Below are 18,894 nucleotides of genomic sequence, written 5' to 3' on the forward strand. Positions count from 1 at the left end.
TATTGTCTTGATTGACAATGGAATTTGTAGGGCCCAGATCTCTAGGATGGGGCCACCCTTGAGCTTTAGTCAGGAACTATGTGAGGTACAGATTCAGCTTCTGCTTCAGTTTTTTCGTCCAGGTTCCTGCCCTGCTTCCGTTTGGGCCCTGACATTTCTCAGTAGTCAGTTGGTAACTTGAAGTATATCCTGAAGTCTAACCTGTCCTCCATAAGTTGCTTTTTCTCAGTGTTTTATCATAGCAACTGTATCAAATTAAATTATCATAGCAACTGTATCAAATTAAGACACTTTTGACATTGAACAAACTATTCCACAGGCTATCCTACTCCATTGTAGGTAACACGACTGTGATTTCTTTCCTATGGACCTTATTTCTGGAAACTAGCAGTTAAAATATACCCTTGCTTTCTTTTTTTTGTTGTTGTTGTCTTTTTCTGTTGTCTTTTTTTCCCCAAAAAATGTATGTTCTTTGTTGATTCATTGATTTTCTAATCATGCCACCCAGTAATTCTCATTTTCCAGTCATTTCATATCTATCTTCAGCCCTAGTAACTTCCATTTAAAATTTTAAAAAATTAAAGAATAAGTAAATTTTTAAATTTGAACTAAATTGATGGAGGAGGGGTTGTGAGGATGGAACTTAGAGGAGAGACCTGCAATCAGGATATAAAGTAAATAAAGTAATGAAAATATTAATTCATATGCCTTTATAGTAAATTTAAGAGCTACAGAAAACAAAAGACTGAGGTACATAAGACTGTACCTGAAATAAAGCAAACATATATTACTTTCTTATATAAATAGGATTAGTGCTTATATAAGTAGGATTAGATAAAATGACAGAAAGTATATTGCATAGCATATATTTTTATCATTATTCCTTATATCTCATATATATATATATGTGCATATATATATGTGTGTGTGTGTGTGAGTATATATATATATATATATGTATATATATATACATACACATACACATACACATATACATATACGTGTGTGTGTGTATGCTATTTTAGTTCCTGTCTGTCCTGGCCTCTACTGTGAATACTGACATTTGTGTTTTTATGGAAGCTTTTCTTTTTCACTATACTCCTGAGACTTTCATTTCCTTCATCTGTAACTTATTTTCCACTATCTATATCTAAAATGCTGTCACATGTAAGAATCCATGCAAATTTCAATCATTCTTCTGTGTTTTACTTTGTAGAAATGATGACCATACCCTGATTTACTCCATATTTTCTCTCTTTTCAATGAATTACATGATTATAGTCATTGATGACAAAATTCTGCTGTAAAATACATGAAGAATGGGCAGTAATTCTCATGTATCTAACATGATAAACATGTTCACATGCAACACATGTAGCACCAGGCACAGGCATAGTGCTAAAATAGATCCTGAACAGTAAATGGATATTTCCAATGGAAATCTCATAGCATATGGGAAATAGACTAAGCCATATCAGGTGGTCATTTTATATAATGCAATAGTATAAAAAGATCAATATACAGCAATGAACAGTGTGCCTATCTAATTCTTTGATAATATCAAATAAAGGTCTATAGATATTTTTAATTATAAGACTGAGTAATCTCACAGGCAATGATGTTAAGATAGACTATAGAGTAATATGAGGTCGTAACACAGCTGAAAGAACTTATAGATGGAGAATCCCAGCAGGGCACTTCCAAAGATTCATTTCATCCAACAAGCTGGTGAATTTGGGTCTTTGCTGAAATCAGTGAAAAACATAGGAATACTATTTCTTCTCTCTCTCTCTCTCTCTCTCTCTCTCTCTCTCTCTCTCTCTCTCTCTCTCTCTCTCCTCTTTTTTTCATTATTATTATTTTTTTAATTTGAAGACTCTAACTTCAGTGGGATTTTTTCCCCATTTTTAAAGGGTCTTATTCTCATGAATAGGTTATCTATACATTCATCAGTTTAATGAGATAATTTGCTTACAACAATGGGTCCCAGAAATTATGGGAAATAGGATAGCTCTAGAAACCCAAAATAAAACTCAAATATATAGGAGAAGTCAGCAAACTGTCAACGCAATCAATGGGTGGAAATATACATACTTGATTTTGCGTTACTGTTGGAGGAGACGTTTCATGTTGGGTTATATAGGCATTGCCTTCATCTTTCTGTGGATCTAATAAAGAGGAGAAATCATTATTTTTTGTAATTCAACTCACTTAGCCCTTGCACGTTCTTCCCATTTTAGAGCCTGCATACCTTCTGCATCACCAAAAATACACAGAAAATAACTAATCCGTATTATAACATTTATAATGATGTCATTACTTCATAAGGCACTGGATAGCTAGATAGCTGTATATGGCCGATACATCTGGTACACAAGATCAACATTGTGTTTGCTTTGGTAGCTAGGTACTAGAATCAAGCAGTAATATAGTACCAATCTTTTAGTGTGAATTTCTGATTGAAGAGCCAAGAGCAACTCTAAATTAACAGCAGTATCTGCACTTCATAACACAACTTGCCTGATTGCACTTCTATTACAGTATCTGGCTTCCTGCAACCCTTGAACCAGGAGATCAAATCTGAGATCATAGTCTCTATGTGTCCCATATGGGTATATTATGCTATATTTTAAGGATTGTGTAAGAGAAAATCATGGTGGCTCACTCCTTTTTACCCAGATCTGAGAAGCTGAGCCAAGAGGATCTCTGTGAGCTTGAGGTCAGCCTGGCCTACAAAGGAAGTTTAAGGAAAACCAGAGCTTTTGTAGAGGAAACCCAATTTGGTATTGAACTGCTGTTCTATGTATTATATATATTTAAATTAATACTCAATACCTCAAAGTAAATGACATATCATTAATTAACTATTTAATCTCATTTCTGGGATTTATCTCTTACATAAATTCAGGACCAGTGGAAAGAGGTACCAAAATTCGGAAGCAGTATCTTACAATAGGAAATTATCTATAACACACAGGTGATGTTTCACTTCAATTATTTTTGTAAATTCTTCATTGTTATTTGCTATAATTCATAGTTACAGTGCTAAATGATTCTAACTTTTAAGTTATGGTAGTAAACATTTCTACACACCTATAATACCCTCACAGACAAGAGGAGCAGCTGGACTTATCTGCCGTGCATGATGTCCAGGGGTGTGTGTCCTCCCACTGGGACAGCTGCTGAGTTCAGGTTCTGTTTCCTCTATGTTCCCAGTGTTAGATGTAGCATTCTGGGAACATGAGGCCTTTGCTCCTTCTGCACAAAGAAGTGGGGTTCCATCGCAATGTATGTCAATTCCAAAAATTTTAGGAGAGTTCTCAATCATAAAGGTTATGAGAGAAATCTGTGACAAAATGGGGCAAACACAGAGGGTCTCTGTCATTTTTCATGGTAGCAAATCACATTGACTTATGATTCTTGGAGGTTAAACATATGTAGTTCAAATTCTGAGAAAACATTATCTGTAATAAAATATGGTGGTGGGCTTTTTGTTAAAAGTTTAAAAGATGATTGTGAGAACAGATTTACAAGTATGATCATCACAGTGCAATACTATGGAAGAGGATGGTTTCCAGTTTTCACCTTGTGATGGCCAGTATGTGGCACATACTTTCCAGTTTCCAGTAACTTTGGTTGCCTTTGACACATTCATGGATGTGCATATTTGTGCGGATGCTTATAGATAGGCACAACTAAGGAGAGAAGATGACTTCTGAATGTGGGCACCATAATCCTGAAAGTTCCCATGAGCTAACTACAAAGCAAGAGACAGGCAAAGCCATCCATGCAGTAACATTCACATGTCTCTGATAACTCAGTGCAGATACAATGGTAACAGCTTGAGCCTCAGGTTTTTTTATGTTGGAAGGTATTTCAAATAATGCCTATTTGGAGGAAACTGGACATTTATGGAACTCCAATGGCATGTTGTTTGGAAACCTATTATTTTTCTGTCTGATATTTGGTCCTATATAATCTGAAGAATATTGATTCTCAGTTATGCTGTCCTACAATATATTCCTTTCAGGTCCAAGGGCAGTTGATCCATTAAAAATGAATCAGAAACTCAAATACTGAGAGTCAAATATCACTATTTGATCCCAATGCTGTAGAAGTTTTGGTATTTAATTATACTATTTGAAAGGCAGCTCCCATAGAAATGTATACTCTATAATTTCTCTAAACCAATCAAAACCAGCATCATGAGGCCAATGTTTCATTTATTCTCACTAATCAGGAGTCATATTAACAATATCTGATAAGCCAGAAGTTGGAAAGAACCCAGATGTCCCTCAACAGAATAATGGATACAGAAAATGTGGTACATTTACCCAGTGGAGTACTACTCAGCTATTAAAAACAATGGCTATATGAAATTCTTGGACAAATGGATGTATCTGGAGGATATCATCTTTAGTGAGGTAACCCAATCACAAAAGAAGTCATTAGATATACACTCACTGATAAGTGGATATTAGCCCAGAAACATAGAACACCCAAGACACAATTTCCAAAACACAAGAAATTCAAGAAGAGGGAAGACTAATGGGTGGATACTTCATTCCTCCTTAGAATAGGGAACTAGATACCCATGAAAGGAGTTACAGAGACAAAGTTTGGAGCTAAGAAGAAAGAATGGGCTATCCAGAGACTACCCCACCTGGGGTTTCATCCCATAATCAGCCACCAATCACAGACGCTATTGCATATGCCAGAAAGATTTTGCTGAAGGGACCCTGTTATAGCTGTCTCATATGAGGCTGTGCCAGTGGTTGGCAAATACAGAAGTGGATGTTCACAGTCATCTATAAGATGGAACACAGGGCCCCCAATGGAGAAGCTAGAGAAAAAAACCCAAGGAGCTGAAGGTGTCTGCAGCCCTATAGGTGGAACCACAATATGAACTAACCAGTACCTCCAGAGCTCTTATATCCAGCTGCATATGTAGTAGAAGATGGCCTAGTCGTCCATCACTGGGAAGAGCGCCCCTTGGTATTGCAAATTTTATATGCACCAGTACATGGGAATGCCAGGGCCAAGAAGCAGGAGTAGGTGGGTAGGGGAACAGGGCAGAGTGAAGGTATAGGGACCTTTTGGGATAGCATTTGAAATGTATATAAAGAAAATACCTAATAAAAAATTTAAAAACAATATCTGATAATAAAATAATCCAAATTTTATTGCCTTTGTTTTGCCTAGGAAACCACAGTGAAAACAAGTAGAATTTCACACATTCTACACTGATTACATCAGAATTCAGTCTTGCTTGTTGAACCCAGTATTCAGGATTTTTTTCTTTTTTTAATCATTTCACAGCATTTTTTTCTCAGTGGATTGGTCGAGCATATTCTAATCACAACTGACAAAAGACTGAGTCATTGGGCTGAAATACTCATTTATATTTTACTTACTTAAGGTGCACTAGTGATTCTTCCTCTCCAGAAGAACCACCACTTCAAGGTGTACTTCTTTTACAAAAACAGAAAACCAAAACCACCAGCAGCACCACCAACAAAACAACAGGCTCTAAGGATAATCCTATATTCCTGTCTCAGTGTAAAGACTTGTGAAAGCTAGACTTAAAGTTCATGTCTAATTACCTTTTGGTCAGTATCATTTATCACCTTGCGGTAGTTCGGAAGCCATAAGATGGATGATGCTATTCCGGTAGATATAATGTAAGGTTTCATTTTGTTAATGGAAGAATTGCTTGTAATTGTATGGAGTATTCTAAAAAGGTTTCCCAGCAGAGCAGCATTTGCAAGAGGAAGTTTATCTAAAAGACTGAACAAAGAGACAGTTATTTTCAAGCCAGATTACTCAATTTGTAAATACAAAGACATGGGACAGAGTAGTTGTATTTTATGTGTGGACCTTGATGAATAAAATGGAAGTAAGAATGTATACTCGAAATATTGCTTGAAATGTTTCCCCAGATTTCCAGGGAAATGACGAATGTAACTGGAAAACAAAGTTGATAATCATAAGCGTGATTCACAGTGACTCCCCAAGTCACCCTCTGTTTGAAAATGTCTTCCATGTTTGTGAACAATTGGAACTTTTTGCTATAAGTCAGCATTTTTAGTGAATATTTCTGATATATATAGCCTCTAATGTGTGCAAGCAAATATTACTTCTATTTTGTTAATGTTTTCACACAATTTAGCAGCCATTACCTCTTTACAGCTCTTAATTTGTCTTTGTCCTTGACCTTGTTGGGGACATCAAGCCACTGTTCATATAATGTCGAGGTCAGCACACAGCCTTTAATGTGTCCAAGGAATTCCTTATGAAGAGACAATATATTTTGTAGAAAAAAATAAATTACGGAGATTACTCAAGACATAGTCAACTCTAAAATTTAGGTTAGTTCCAACTCTCTTCACAGCTCCCAATCTTTCCTCTAGTTAGAGTGTGACTGATGTGTTGGCCCAGTAAGTTTTGTCCATCAATACTGGAAAAGTAAGAGCAAATTTTCAGATGTGCTTAAATTGCAGAAAAATCTCTCCAGAGCTCAACATGCCTCTAAATGCACAACTGAGCAAACTAGCCCACCTCAGAGATCAAAACTTCAGATCAAATACTATTTTTAAATGACAGATGTATACAGTTATGGTAACTACAATAAAGACAACCATATTAAGTTATTATCTAATCTCTAAGTTGCAGAACCTCATATCTATTACTGGAACCATGGGATCACATGAGGTCATAGCTCTTAGAGAAAGTCCTATCATCATTTCATAAATCAAGCATGGTTCCCAACTCTATTCTAAGTATTAAAGCTAATATTTATAGATAATGTAGCCCTCACCCACACATCAAAGAAAGTTCTTCTGGCAATGAATAGAGACTATTACAGAAAACCACAGCCATTCAAATGCAGAGAACAAAACATCCTGACGCTCCAAGCCCCACTATGTGCATATTCCATATTAACTTCTGAAACTTGGGCTCCACACATTGGTTAGAAGAGTTAGAAAGACTGTACATCAGAGGATCAGGAAATCTGCTTTGAGACAGGGCCTCCTAGACATGTGTGGGAGTCTTCCCTTTTGATAGTCCAACAACTTAATATGCTTGTCAAAACAATTTCTGAATAAAACGTCAGCCACGTTACTAACACTAACTGGGAGGGAGTAAATCTTGTGAAGACAAACTTCAAAGAAATTGTCCATATACTACCAAGGATAATGGACCATTCAGGATTTTTGAACATATTTTCAGACTCATATTTATCTATATAATAATAACCAGAAATGAAAAGGGGGCATGTATTTAAGCAGAAGTGGGAGAATGACAGGAAACAAACTTAGAGCAAGAGAAAGGAAGTGGTGAAATGATATAATTAAATTTTGATTATAAAAATTATAATTTTTGGTGCTAAAGGTATGGCAGTGTGATGAAGAATAACTGTTTCACAGCATTGAGGACCTGCATTTGGGTACCAATATTTTGTGAGATAGAGACAAGTAAATCATGAGGTCCTACTAGGGATGTGTAGCAAAGAGATCCATGAAGGAGTCGCATCCTCTATACTGAGGAAGAGAAATCTGCCCCTTAGGAAGAAAAGATAGCATGGCAGAGAAAGAAGGGCAATGGTATCAAATGCATACCAGGTGACCCTCATATGCATGTATGAAGTGACCCTCCACATGGCCACATGAAAAAATTAAATAAAAGATACTTAAGTGCATTACTGTTCATTCTGACTGGAACATAGTTTGAGTCCCTATTAATTATGTTGTGAATAGCAGAAGAACCTTTGAGATTACCAGATTTCTCTCCTACATATCTACTCTCACTCAAGGGAATGCAGGAAGGAAAGTACTCATGTAAACTCAGAGAAATCCTGAGAGTGAATGATGCAAGGATTTTCCATACCTTGAGTAGCCAAGCAACTTCGTGCACCGAGTGTTTGTTCAGGTCTAATTCTTCCCCTGATTCTAATTTCTCTTTTAGAGCTTTGCATGATGTCTCTTCAGGAGCAATCACAAATATGCCCTCTGTTGAAGGGCCGTGTTTCCTTATGACAGACAGAATGTCCTGAGAGGAAGAAAGGAAAGTACCTGTCACTCATGCAGCACAGAGCACTATTTGCTCATGAGAACCAGACCATTTTGTGCACAGGACAAGGGCTGGCATGGACAAGGAGGACCTTGAACTGGTTTTGTACCTCAATCTTTTCATGTACACATTCCACTCTAATGTTAACCATGAAGATCAGGCAACACTTATGCTTTTTTTCTCAGACTTTCCTTAGGAAACCAGAAATGAACCATGTGAGACCTACCACAATGACTTTGGGCCATTTTCCCTCATGATAAATGCAACTCAGGTCTGTCCCGAAGAGTTTTCCATTATTAGCTGTAGGAACAGTACACACTTGATCTTGGTGGGCCACAGAGCCCCTGTGGAAGCAAGATGTCCAAACCGGTCTTTGTACTTTAGAATGACTTTCCTCTGCACCTAAGAGGAGATGAGATCATTACCTGTAGTAGTGTAATTTACATGGCTCTTTTAAAAAACCAAATTTCAATTGTATAATATCCTTGTTGTAATGGGTTAGGCTTCCTGTAGTGTATATATATTCTTATTCCCTATACTTTACACTGTTACTAATCTTAGACATGTCTCTCAGACACAATCTAATGTTCTCTAAGACATGATCCAGTGGGAATTCTCACAAGATGATGCTATCTAAGTTGCACTGAATCATAAGATAATTGATATTTAATTGAACAAGTTCCCTAATCTATGTACAAGCCATTGCATTACCAGTCATATCAATTTTCATAACCACCCTCACTTCTTTTTTTTTTAAGATTTATTTATTGATTATATGTAAGTACACTGTAGCTGTCTTCAGACACACCAGAAGAGGGAGTCAGATCTTGTTACGGATGGTTGTGAGCCACCATGTGGTTGCTGGGATTTGAACTCTGGACCTTCAGAAGAGCAGTCAGGTGCTCTTACCCACTGAGCCATCTCACCAGCCCCACCACCCTCACTTCTATTCATATCAATCAGTTTTCTATTATCTTCAAATGTCATAGTGAAGCACTTCACATTCTTAGTTTTCTTGTTAAGGTTTTAGAAGAACCATTGTTAAATTCCCCTCATCAGCAGTATGTCTCTTTCATGAGAATGTATACATTCTATTTGTCTGGAACAAATGGAATGCCCTCCCTATCATCAAGCTTAGTCTTGATATCAGCATACAGAGAGCTCAAGCTGGACCTGGGGCATATTGTTTTGGTGTGTTTTCTACAATGCCCCTCCCCTAATCAAGAAAATGACACCATGCATTGATATTTTAAGCCACATTGAAATGGGAACTGAGGTGGTACTTGAAGGAAGGTGGAGGACTCACTTTGCTGCTGGTTTAGAGCTGGGTGTCTGGGCTTTAAGATGAAATGGCCCTGAGCATCTGAGTTTGAGTCTTTAACAAACAACCCAGGTAAGGCAGGAAAACCTGTGAAAATTCTTGAGTTCGATGTATTGCAGGTGTTTTGAAAGTTGCTCATGATAATAATATGTGGATACTCGAAGCCTATAAGAAGAAAATAAGAACATGTATTGAAACTAATAATGATGAGATTGAGCAACCCTTCCAATGGAATTTAGCATGCACTGTACTATTTTATATCTCATTCTTCTTCTGGACAATGTAGACTGTACCCCTAAAGCATTAGGAGACTTACGGGGTATTACGATAGGGGGAAATTGAGTAAGGTAAGAACTCTAAAATCAAGGAGAAGAATTTCAATTTGTCACTTTATTTAGACCCATAAGAACACTTTGTAAGGCACACTTTTGCTGTGTTCTATTTTGACAGTGTTAAGATTGGCTTGTTTTGGGCCCCCAGCGGAGGAGCTAGAGAAAGTACCCAAGGAGCTGAAGGGGTCTGCAACCCTATAGGTGGAATAACAAAATGAACTAACTAGTAGAGCTTGTGTCTCTAGCTGCATATGTACCAGAAGATGGCCTAGTTGGCCATTATTGGGAAGAGAAGCCCCTTGTTCTTGCAAACTTTGTATGCCCCATTATAGGAGAAAACCAGGGCCAAGAAGTGGGAGTGGGTAGGTAGGGGAGCAGGGTGGGGGGGAGTGTATGGGGGACTTTCAGGATAGCATTTGAAATGTAAATGAAGAAAATATCTAATATAAAATTGAAAAAAAAAAGATCTGCCTGTTTTAGTCTTTGATATCAATAAGATTTTTATATCCCCACTGAATATATGCATATATATATATATATATATATATACACATATATATATTGTTTGGAGGCTAACACTCTAAGTAATTCTATTAGTCATGTCAATCACTTCTCTGTCATTTTTTCTCATGATGACAGCCATATATAGAGAGTCCAATTCCATCCCCAGTATAAGCACAGAGTTTCTTGGAATCAGTGAAATGGAATGACCTCTACTTCTTCCCATTGATGTTCTCTTGGAACAATGGTCAGGCTGATGCTGTATGCTGTAGAAAACACATGAGCACTTCTGGACACACAACTGGTATTAGGACTCTAGTTGGGGACAAGGATCTGGGAGAATGTGGCCTACTAATGAGGCAGGATGAAGTTCTCTGGAATAGATAACTTTTCTCTGCACTTCAGATAGTTTGTAATCTGAGGGTTAAGAAGAATCATCAGAGGAAAGGGTACAATCACACAGCTGGATGAGATAAAACATGTGTCTCCATAGAAGTCTAAGAACAACAACAGTTAAAGTAAACTCTCTCCTATCTGCTACAATTAGTGAGGGCACCAAAACACATTCAATGAACAATTCAATGTCTTTAAAGAAACTGCACTCCCAAGACTTTTTTCTTGTTTGTGTATGTGAAGATTTCTCACAAGCAGCAAGAATAACTCCTTTCTCACAACACCATGTTTAGACTGTTGCAATTAACAGTGACTCTAGGGCAGAACTACAAATACAAAATTGGAATTAAATCTAGGTGCTTGATGTGCTGCCCCCTGTGTTTTAAGTTATTTCTTCTCTGAAGAATTTTTTAGAGTATGTGCTGTGTTGTGGATTTCTAGGAAGTATGACGCCTTGGCTTTGTCCATTTCTGATGAATCACCAATATGATTAGTCTTGATTTGCCTTTGTTTCTGACACAGATAGATGTCAGTGCTATAATCAGAGCAAGATTTACAGCAACATTGAGATAAAAGGACTCCAGATCCTTTCAAAGGATCATTATGGAAAAAAACCTAGACATGATGGATACATGTGAATGGCCTGTTGGCTGAAATACACCTTCCAAATGATGCTGATAAAATAACAAGAGCTTTAAATTCTTAGGATTTCTGAAACATCAATGACATACAAACCTCTTTGAAATGTTAGAATTAAATATTATCAAGGTGATGCATTTCACTCAGTAACTTTACTTTAGAATGTGCCACTCCACATTTGTCTTTTCACTGACAGAGTACTGCTATTATGTCCACCTTATAAAAAGTGAAAAGACCAGATGATTTTGGCACATGCCTATATTTTTAGCACTCATTTGATTGAAACTGAGACTTCCTTACCTGCCTGGACTCAATAGCAATAGTGTTGCCTAAAGCAAAATGAAGTCAAATGTGTGGTTTGAGTTTGTGCTGCTTATTATCTAGTGTATTAAAACCTTGAAAATAAATATTGAGGATATTAGCCCAGAAACTTAGTATACCTGAGATATAAGAGACAATTTGTAAAACACATGAAACTGAAGAAGAATGAAAACCAAAGTGTGGACACTGCCCCTTCTTAGAATTGGAAACAATCACCCATGGAAGGAGTTACAGAGACAAAGTTTGGAGCTGAGACAAAAGGATGGAACATCTAGAGACTGCCATATCCAGGGATCCATCCCATAATTAGCCTCCAAACGATGACACCATTGCATACACTAGCAAGATTTTGCTGAAAGGACCCTGATATAGCTGTCTCTTGTGAGACTAGGCCGGGGCCTAGCAAACACAGAAGTGGATGCTCACACTCAGCTATTGGATGGATCACAGGGCCCCCAATGGAGGAGCTAGAGAAAGTATCCAAGGAGCTATAGAGATCTGCAACCCTGTAGGTGCAACAACATTATGAACTAACCAGTACCACGGAGCTCTTGACTCTAGCTGCATATGTATCAAAAGATGGCCAAGCCGGCCATCAGTGGAAAGAGAGGCCCATTGGACATGCAAACTTTATATGCCCCAGTACAGGGGAACGCCAGGGCCAAAAAGTGGGAATGGGTGGGTAGGGAAGTGGGGGGGAGGGTATGGGGGACTTTTGGGATAGCATTGGAAATGTAATTGAGGAAAACACGTAATAAAAAAAATTAAAAAAAAAAAATAAAAGTAGTCCAGTTTTAGTCTCCTTCAAATAATCAAAATATCACCACTGATTCTTTTCATGATACAATGAGAAAAATTTGACTAACAATGTTCTCTGATCTCTAAAAGACACTGTTACTCTCACTTGTCTGAAGGTCACTTTAGGCATTAGAACTTCACCTTTTTGTTAGCTTTTAAAAGATCACACTTGCAAACACACTTGATGATCTCATAATTTTAAATCTTATCCAAATGCTTCTGATAATTTCATTAGTATTATTTACTTGGCAATAATTAAGTTAGTGAGAAATATTTTTTTAAAAAGGCAATAGAAGGACCAGTAGGGGATTCAGTCAGAAAGTCTCCAATAATCTGAATATGATCTCTCATTCAGTTGGAGAATTGCTGGTTATAGTGAGATGTGACATGCATATTTCACATCGACTCAGAAATATGGTTACATTTACAAGCTTCATTACAAAACAGAATCTGCATACTTTGGATTGAAAAGTATATTTTTGCTTGTTTGTTTGTAAGGTGTGCACTTTTATTAAAATGGTCTCAAGTCAGCCCTGGCTGCCTCAACAACTCAACCCACTCCCAGTGAAACAAAAGCATCCATACATCAAGTTGAGGGACAAAAAAATGGAAAGTGGGCACAATGGATGACCATTCAGAGGTTAAAAACAAAAATGAAGAAGTATTAAGGTTAAAGATTTAAAAAAGAATTTGCAGTACATAATTTACACAGAAGCAATGCAGTCGCCTTCCTTGATGTAGACCCAGAGCATGGACTTGGCCATCCTCTTCTTAGGAGTGGGTGTGATTTTGGGGAAGCCAAGGGGCTTCCTGTAACCATCTATTTTATACATACTTGGAAAGTCTTTTATTAAAAAGAACAAAACGAAAACAAACAATGCACACTCAAGTCCTCAGGCACATTGTAGAAAGTTGGAGATGTTTGCTCCAACCTACTGCTGTCTCCTTCACCTTCCTTTTTTTAATCCTGAGTCAAAAGCACCAACAAAAAACAAATAGAATACTTTTTAAAGTCACTGAATGTCTTACTGATTATGAGAAATCTTCAAACACAAAAGAGAAAAAAAATCTTGTGAGTGAAGTTTCCTTGAAGACACTGAATTGTTCTTTGAATGTGTTTTCGTTTCAGAAGTGTTTTTCTTTGTAACTGTTTTGCTCAGATGTATATCATTGTATCATATTGAGCCTGGTACCTGGGCAGGTCAGACCAGGGAATTTGATCCCCTGAAACTGGAGTGATGGATGCCTATGAGCAATCAATCACCTGAGTGCTGTGAATCGATAAAAAGTTTCTTTTGCTAGTAGGATTTTCTGTAATGATTACCAAATGATTTTTCATCAAGTTATTTTCTTCAGAAACAATATATCCAGAGTTTTGTTTTGTATCTCTTTTTAGGAAAATTATGTTTCTCTAGTTGAAAACACAGAACTTTCTGTTATTTTTTTTTGGTCAGACCACAGACTCTTTCATAATGAGATGTTATCATGTGCCTCAAGGCTATAATAGTTATTATTTATGAATTTAATAAATGAAATACTGTTTAGTTATTTTGTTTGGTTTGTACTTATACTTATGAGTAAATGATGAAAACATGGAAATTGCACCGTTAGCACAGAACTCAATTAGTCCTTCCATAGATTTCCCTGTTACTCACCTTGGAGTGCTCTTGGAGCTTCCTCATGGCTAGGACTAAACCACAATTGGTAATCTTCACTTTTCTGAGAGCAAAAAAGAAACCAATCATCACAAATAATCTGACACTAGAGTCTTGAAGAATCTCGTGATTTTCTTTCCTTACAATCTCCAGCTCTATAGCAAGGGTAATTATTAGGACCTGTATTGATGGCGTGTCTTCTGACCATAGGTTTGAGTCATCAGGACCGATTTCAGGAGAAAACCCTTGGGTACTTGCCTTTTCTCTCTGAGGGAACTTTGGTCTATTGATCCACAGTAGAATTAGAAATTTCATTCAGCCATCAACACTAAACAAGACCAATATTATAACAAAATGACTCACATAGGTCTCTCCAGTCTGTCAGTGGAATATTGAAAGTTGATTTGACCTGAGCACACAACATATTACTCAACGAGTCATATACTCAGTGATTATGATGCCTTGATAAAGAGATAAAGAAGATTCGAAAGATATGGTTATTTCAGCAAATAGACAAAAAAACAGTCTTTGAAGGTGCGTAGGAGTACACAAAACCATTGGCTTTCATTCAGAGATAGCCAGTTTGTGGAGAATTGTCTAACCTGAAAAATAGGCCAGATATTGGAAAGAAGTTCCACAACATAAGTATTTCACACAGAGTTATGAATCCATTTGAAACAATCATATAAATAGAATGTTCTGTCGAAATAGTTAACAACCTCCAGGAGTTACTAAAATGATAATATTCTCTATTTGGAGTTACCATTAATTGTACTTTCTTGTTGATTCATGACTGAAACCAAGGAATTGTCACATAGATTTCTTAACTATTACACTAGGGTACAAAAAAAAATCCATTTAAGCAGACATTCAAACCTCTACCCACACAAACATACAAGGAGAGAAAAGAGTGAGACAGACAGAGAGAGAGAGTAATAGAGATAGAGAAACAGACTGACACTCAGAGATTCATTATACAAACTCACAAATCTCACAGGAAGAGATAGAAGAGGGGCATACAAACATACAGAGGAACACACACACACACAGATAGATAGATAGATAGATAGATAGATAGATAGATAGATAGATAGATAGATAGATAGATAGATAGGAAGGAAGGAAGGAAGGAAGGAAGGAAGGAAGGAAGGAAGGAAGGAAGGAAGAAAGGAAGAAAGAAGGAAGAAAGGAAGAAAGGGAAAGAAAATAAGGAAGATCTTGTTGCCTGTAAGATTGGCATACTTTAAATCAGGTGTGTGCATAGGAGCAATTAATCTCACTTGTGACTCTAACTAAGGAAGTGAAAGATCTGTATAATAAAAACTTCAAGTCTCTGAAGAAAGAAATTATAGAAGATCTCAGAAGATGGAAAGATCTCCCATGCTCATGGATTGGCAGGATCAACATTGTAAAAATGGCTATCTTGCCAAAAGCAATCTACAGATTCAATGCAATCCCCATCAAAATTCCAAATCAATTCTTCAACGAATTAGAAAGTGCAATCTGCAAATTCATCTGGAATAACAAAAAACCTAGGATAGCAAAAACTCTTCTCAAGGATAAAAGAACCTCTGGTGGAATCACCATGCCGGACCTAAAGCTTTACTACAGAGCAATTGTGATAAAAACGGCGTGGTACTGGTATAGTGACAGACAAATAGACCAATGGAATAGAATTGAAGACCCAGAAATGAACCCATACACCTATGGTCACTTGATCTTTGACAAGGGAACTAAAACCATCCAGTGGAAAAAAGACAGCATTTTCAACAAATGGTGCTGGCACAACTGGCAGTTAACATGTAGAAGAATGCAAATTGATCCATTCCTATCTCCTTGAACTAAGGTCAAATCAAAGTAGATCAATGAACTCCACATAAAACCAGAGACAGTGAAACATGTAGAGGTGAAAGTGATGAAAAGCCTCAAAGATATGGGCAAAGGGGAAAAATTCCTGAATGGAACAGCAATGGCTTGTGCTGTAAGATCAAGAATTTACAAATGGGACCTCCTAAAATTGCAAAGCTTCTGTAAGGCAAAACACACCATCAATAAGATAAAAAGGCCACTAACAGATTGGGAAAGGATCTTTACCTATCCTAAATCAGATAGGGGACTAATATCCAATATATATAAAGAACTCAAAAAGGTGGACTCCAGAAAATCAAATATCCCCATTAAAAATGGGGCTCAGAGCTAAATAAAGAATTCTCACCTAAGGAATACCAAATGGCTGAGAAGCATCTGAAAAAAATGTTCAGCATCCTTATTCATCAGGGAAATACAAATCAAAACAACACTGAGATTCCACTTCACACCAGTCAGAATGGCTAAGATCAAAAATTCAGGTGAGAGCAGATGCTGGCAAGGATGTGGAGAAAAAGGAACACTCCTCCATTGTTGGTGGGATTGCAAGCTTGTACAACCACTCTGGATATTAGTCTGGCAGTTCCTCAGAAAATTGGACATAGTACTACTGGAGGATCCCCCAATACCTCTTCTGGGCATATATCCAGAAGATGTTCCAACCGGTAAGAAGGACACATGCTCCACTATGGTAATAGCAGTCTTATTTATAATAGCCAGAAACTGGAAACAACCCAGATGCCCCTCAACAGAGGAACAGATACAGAAAATGTGTTACATTTACACAATGGAGTACTATTCACTCAGCTATGAAAAAGAATGAATTTATGAAATTCTTAGGCAAATGGATGGACCTGGAGGGCTTCATCCTGAGTGATATAACCCAATCACAAAAGAACTCACATGATATGTACTCAATTAACATAGATGGACAAACAAAAAAATTCCAGGACAAAACCAAATTTATACATTATCTATCTACCAACCCAGCCCTACAAAGAATCCTGAAAGGAAAACTCCAACACAAGGAAGATACCTGCACCAAGGAAAGGACAAGATATTAAGCATTTCACAACAAAGTCAAAAGCAGAGTGCCACAAGCACATAAAGCCTCCTACAAAAACAAAGATATCAGGAACCAAGGGTCATCTCTCTTTAATATTTCTCTATATTAATGGGCTCAACTCACCTATAAAAAGATATAAGCTAACAGACTGAATATGCAAACAAAGTACCAGCATTTTCTGCATACAATAAACACACCTCCATGACAAAGACAGAGAATATCTCAGAGTAAAAGGTTGGAAAAAGAACTTCCAAGCAAATGGTCCCAGGAAACAACCAGCAGTTGCCATCATGAAGAAGGACACTTCATATTTATCAAGGGGAAACTCCACCAAGAGTAAGTCTCAATTCTGAACATCTATGCCCCAAATGCAAGAGCACACAAATTCATAAAAGAAATTCTACTAAAGCCTCAAAACATACATTGAACCCCACACAATAATAGTGGAAGATATCAACACCCCACTCTCACCAATGCACAGGTCATTGAAATGGAAACTAAAGAGACACAGAGAAACTAAGCAAGGTTATGAACCAGATGGGTTTAACAGATCTCTACAGAACCTCTCTTCCTAAAACAAAAGAATGTACCTTCTTCTCAGCCCTTCATTATACCTTCTCTAAAATTGAATACATAATTGTTCAAAAAACAACCCTCAAAAGATACAAGAAGATTGAACTAACACGATGCATCCCATCAGATCACCATGGCCTAAGGCTGGTCTTCAATAAGAGCAAAAAGTACAGGAAGCCCACATATACGTGGAAACTGAACAACTCTTTACTCAATGATAACTTGGTCAAGGGAGAAATAAAGAAAATAAAACTTCCTGGGATTTAATGAAAATGTTGACACATCATTCACAAACTCGTGGGACACAATGAAAGCAGTGCTAAGAGATAACTTCATAAAATTAAGTACCCTGGTAAAGAAACTGAAAAGATCTTACACTAACAACTTAACAGCACACTGAGAGCTCTAGAACAAAAAGAAGTAAACTCACCCAAGAGGAGTAGGAGGCAGGAAATATTTAAACTCAGTGCTGAAATCAACCAAACAGAAAACAAAGAAAACAGTACAAAGAAACAACAAAACTAGAAGCTGGTTCTTTGGGAGCAGCAACAAGATAGAAAAACCCCTAGCTAAACTAACTAAAGGACTCAACAAAATTGGAAAATCTATACGAAATGGGTGATTTTATACACAGATGCCATATATCAAAGTTAAATGAAGAGCAGGTAAACTATCTAAATAGGCCCACATCACATAAGGAAATAGAAGAAGTCATTGAAAAACCTCCCAAGCAATTAAAGCCCAGGATCAGATGGATTCAGTACAGAATTCTATCAGATCTTCAAAGAAGACCTGATACCAATTTTCATCAAACTATTCCATAAAATCAAAGGAGAATGTATACTACCTAACTCGTTTTATGAAGCCACAATTACTCTGATACCTAAACCACACAAGGACCCAAATAAAAAAGAGAACTTCAGACCAATCTTGCTTATGAATATCGATGCAAAAATACTCAATGAAATTCTTGCAAACTGAATCCAAGAACACATCAAACAATCATTCACCATCATCAAATAAGCTTCACCCCATGGATGCAACGTTGTTTAATATAAAAAAATCCATTAACCTAATACACTATTTAAACAAAATCAAAGGAAAAATCACATGATCATCTCCTTAGATTATCTCCTTAGATGCAGAAAAAGCATTTGACAAAATACAACACCCCTTCATGTTGAAAGTATTGGAGAGATCAGCAATTCATGGCCCATATCTAAACATAATAAAAGCAATTTACTGCATACCAAAAGCCAATATCAAATTAAATGGAGACATACTTGAAGCAAACCCAGTGAAAGATATGGGTACAGTGACAAGGATGACCACTGTACCCATATCTATTCAATATAGTAC

At 37.0% G+C, this 18,894-nt stretch overlaps 1 protein-coding gene across 1 annotated transcript in view; it reads right to left on the reverse strand.

Annotated features, from left to right (window-relative positions):
* The window catches only part of LOC147005666 (rho GTPase-activating protein 20-like), a 36,702-nt gene that overhangs the window by 6,875 nt on the left and 10,933 nt on the right, over window positions 1-18,894 (reverse strand). Inside the window, exons 6-13 of the mRNA XM_085836073.1 lie at window positions 14,031-14,094; window positions 9,377-9,556; window positions 8,297-8,472; window positions 7,888-8,049; window positions 6,180-6,289; window positions 5,604-5,787; window positions 3,094-3,346; window positions 2,095-2,168 (exon numbers count right to left, since the gene is read on the reverse strand). Coding sequence (XP_085692199.1) covers window positions 2,095-2,168; window positions 3,094-3,346; window positions 5,604-5,787; window positions 6,180-6,289; window positions 7,888-8,049; window positions 8,297-8,472; window positions 9,377-9,556; window positions 14,031-14,094 — 1,203 coding nt within the window. The remainder of the gene's footprint in view (window positions 1-2,094; window positions 2,169-3,093; window positions 3,347-5,603; window positions 5,788-6,179; window positions 6,290-7,887; window positions 8,050-8,296; window positions 8,473-9,376; window positions 9,557-14,030; window positions 14,095-18,894) is intronic.

This window comes from Mus caroli, unplaced genomic scaffold (genome assembly GCF_978045245.1).
Source record: "Mus caroli unplaced genomic scaffold, Mus_caroli_1 scaffold_3, whole genome shotgun sequence".
Classification (NCBI taxonomy): domain Eukaryota; kingdom Metazoa; phylum Chordata; class Mammalia; order Rodentia; family Muridae; genus Mus; species Mus caroli.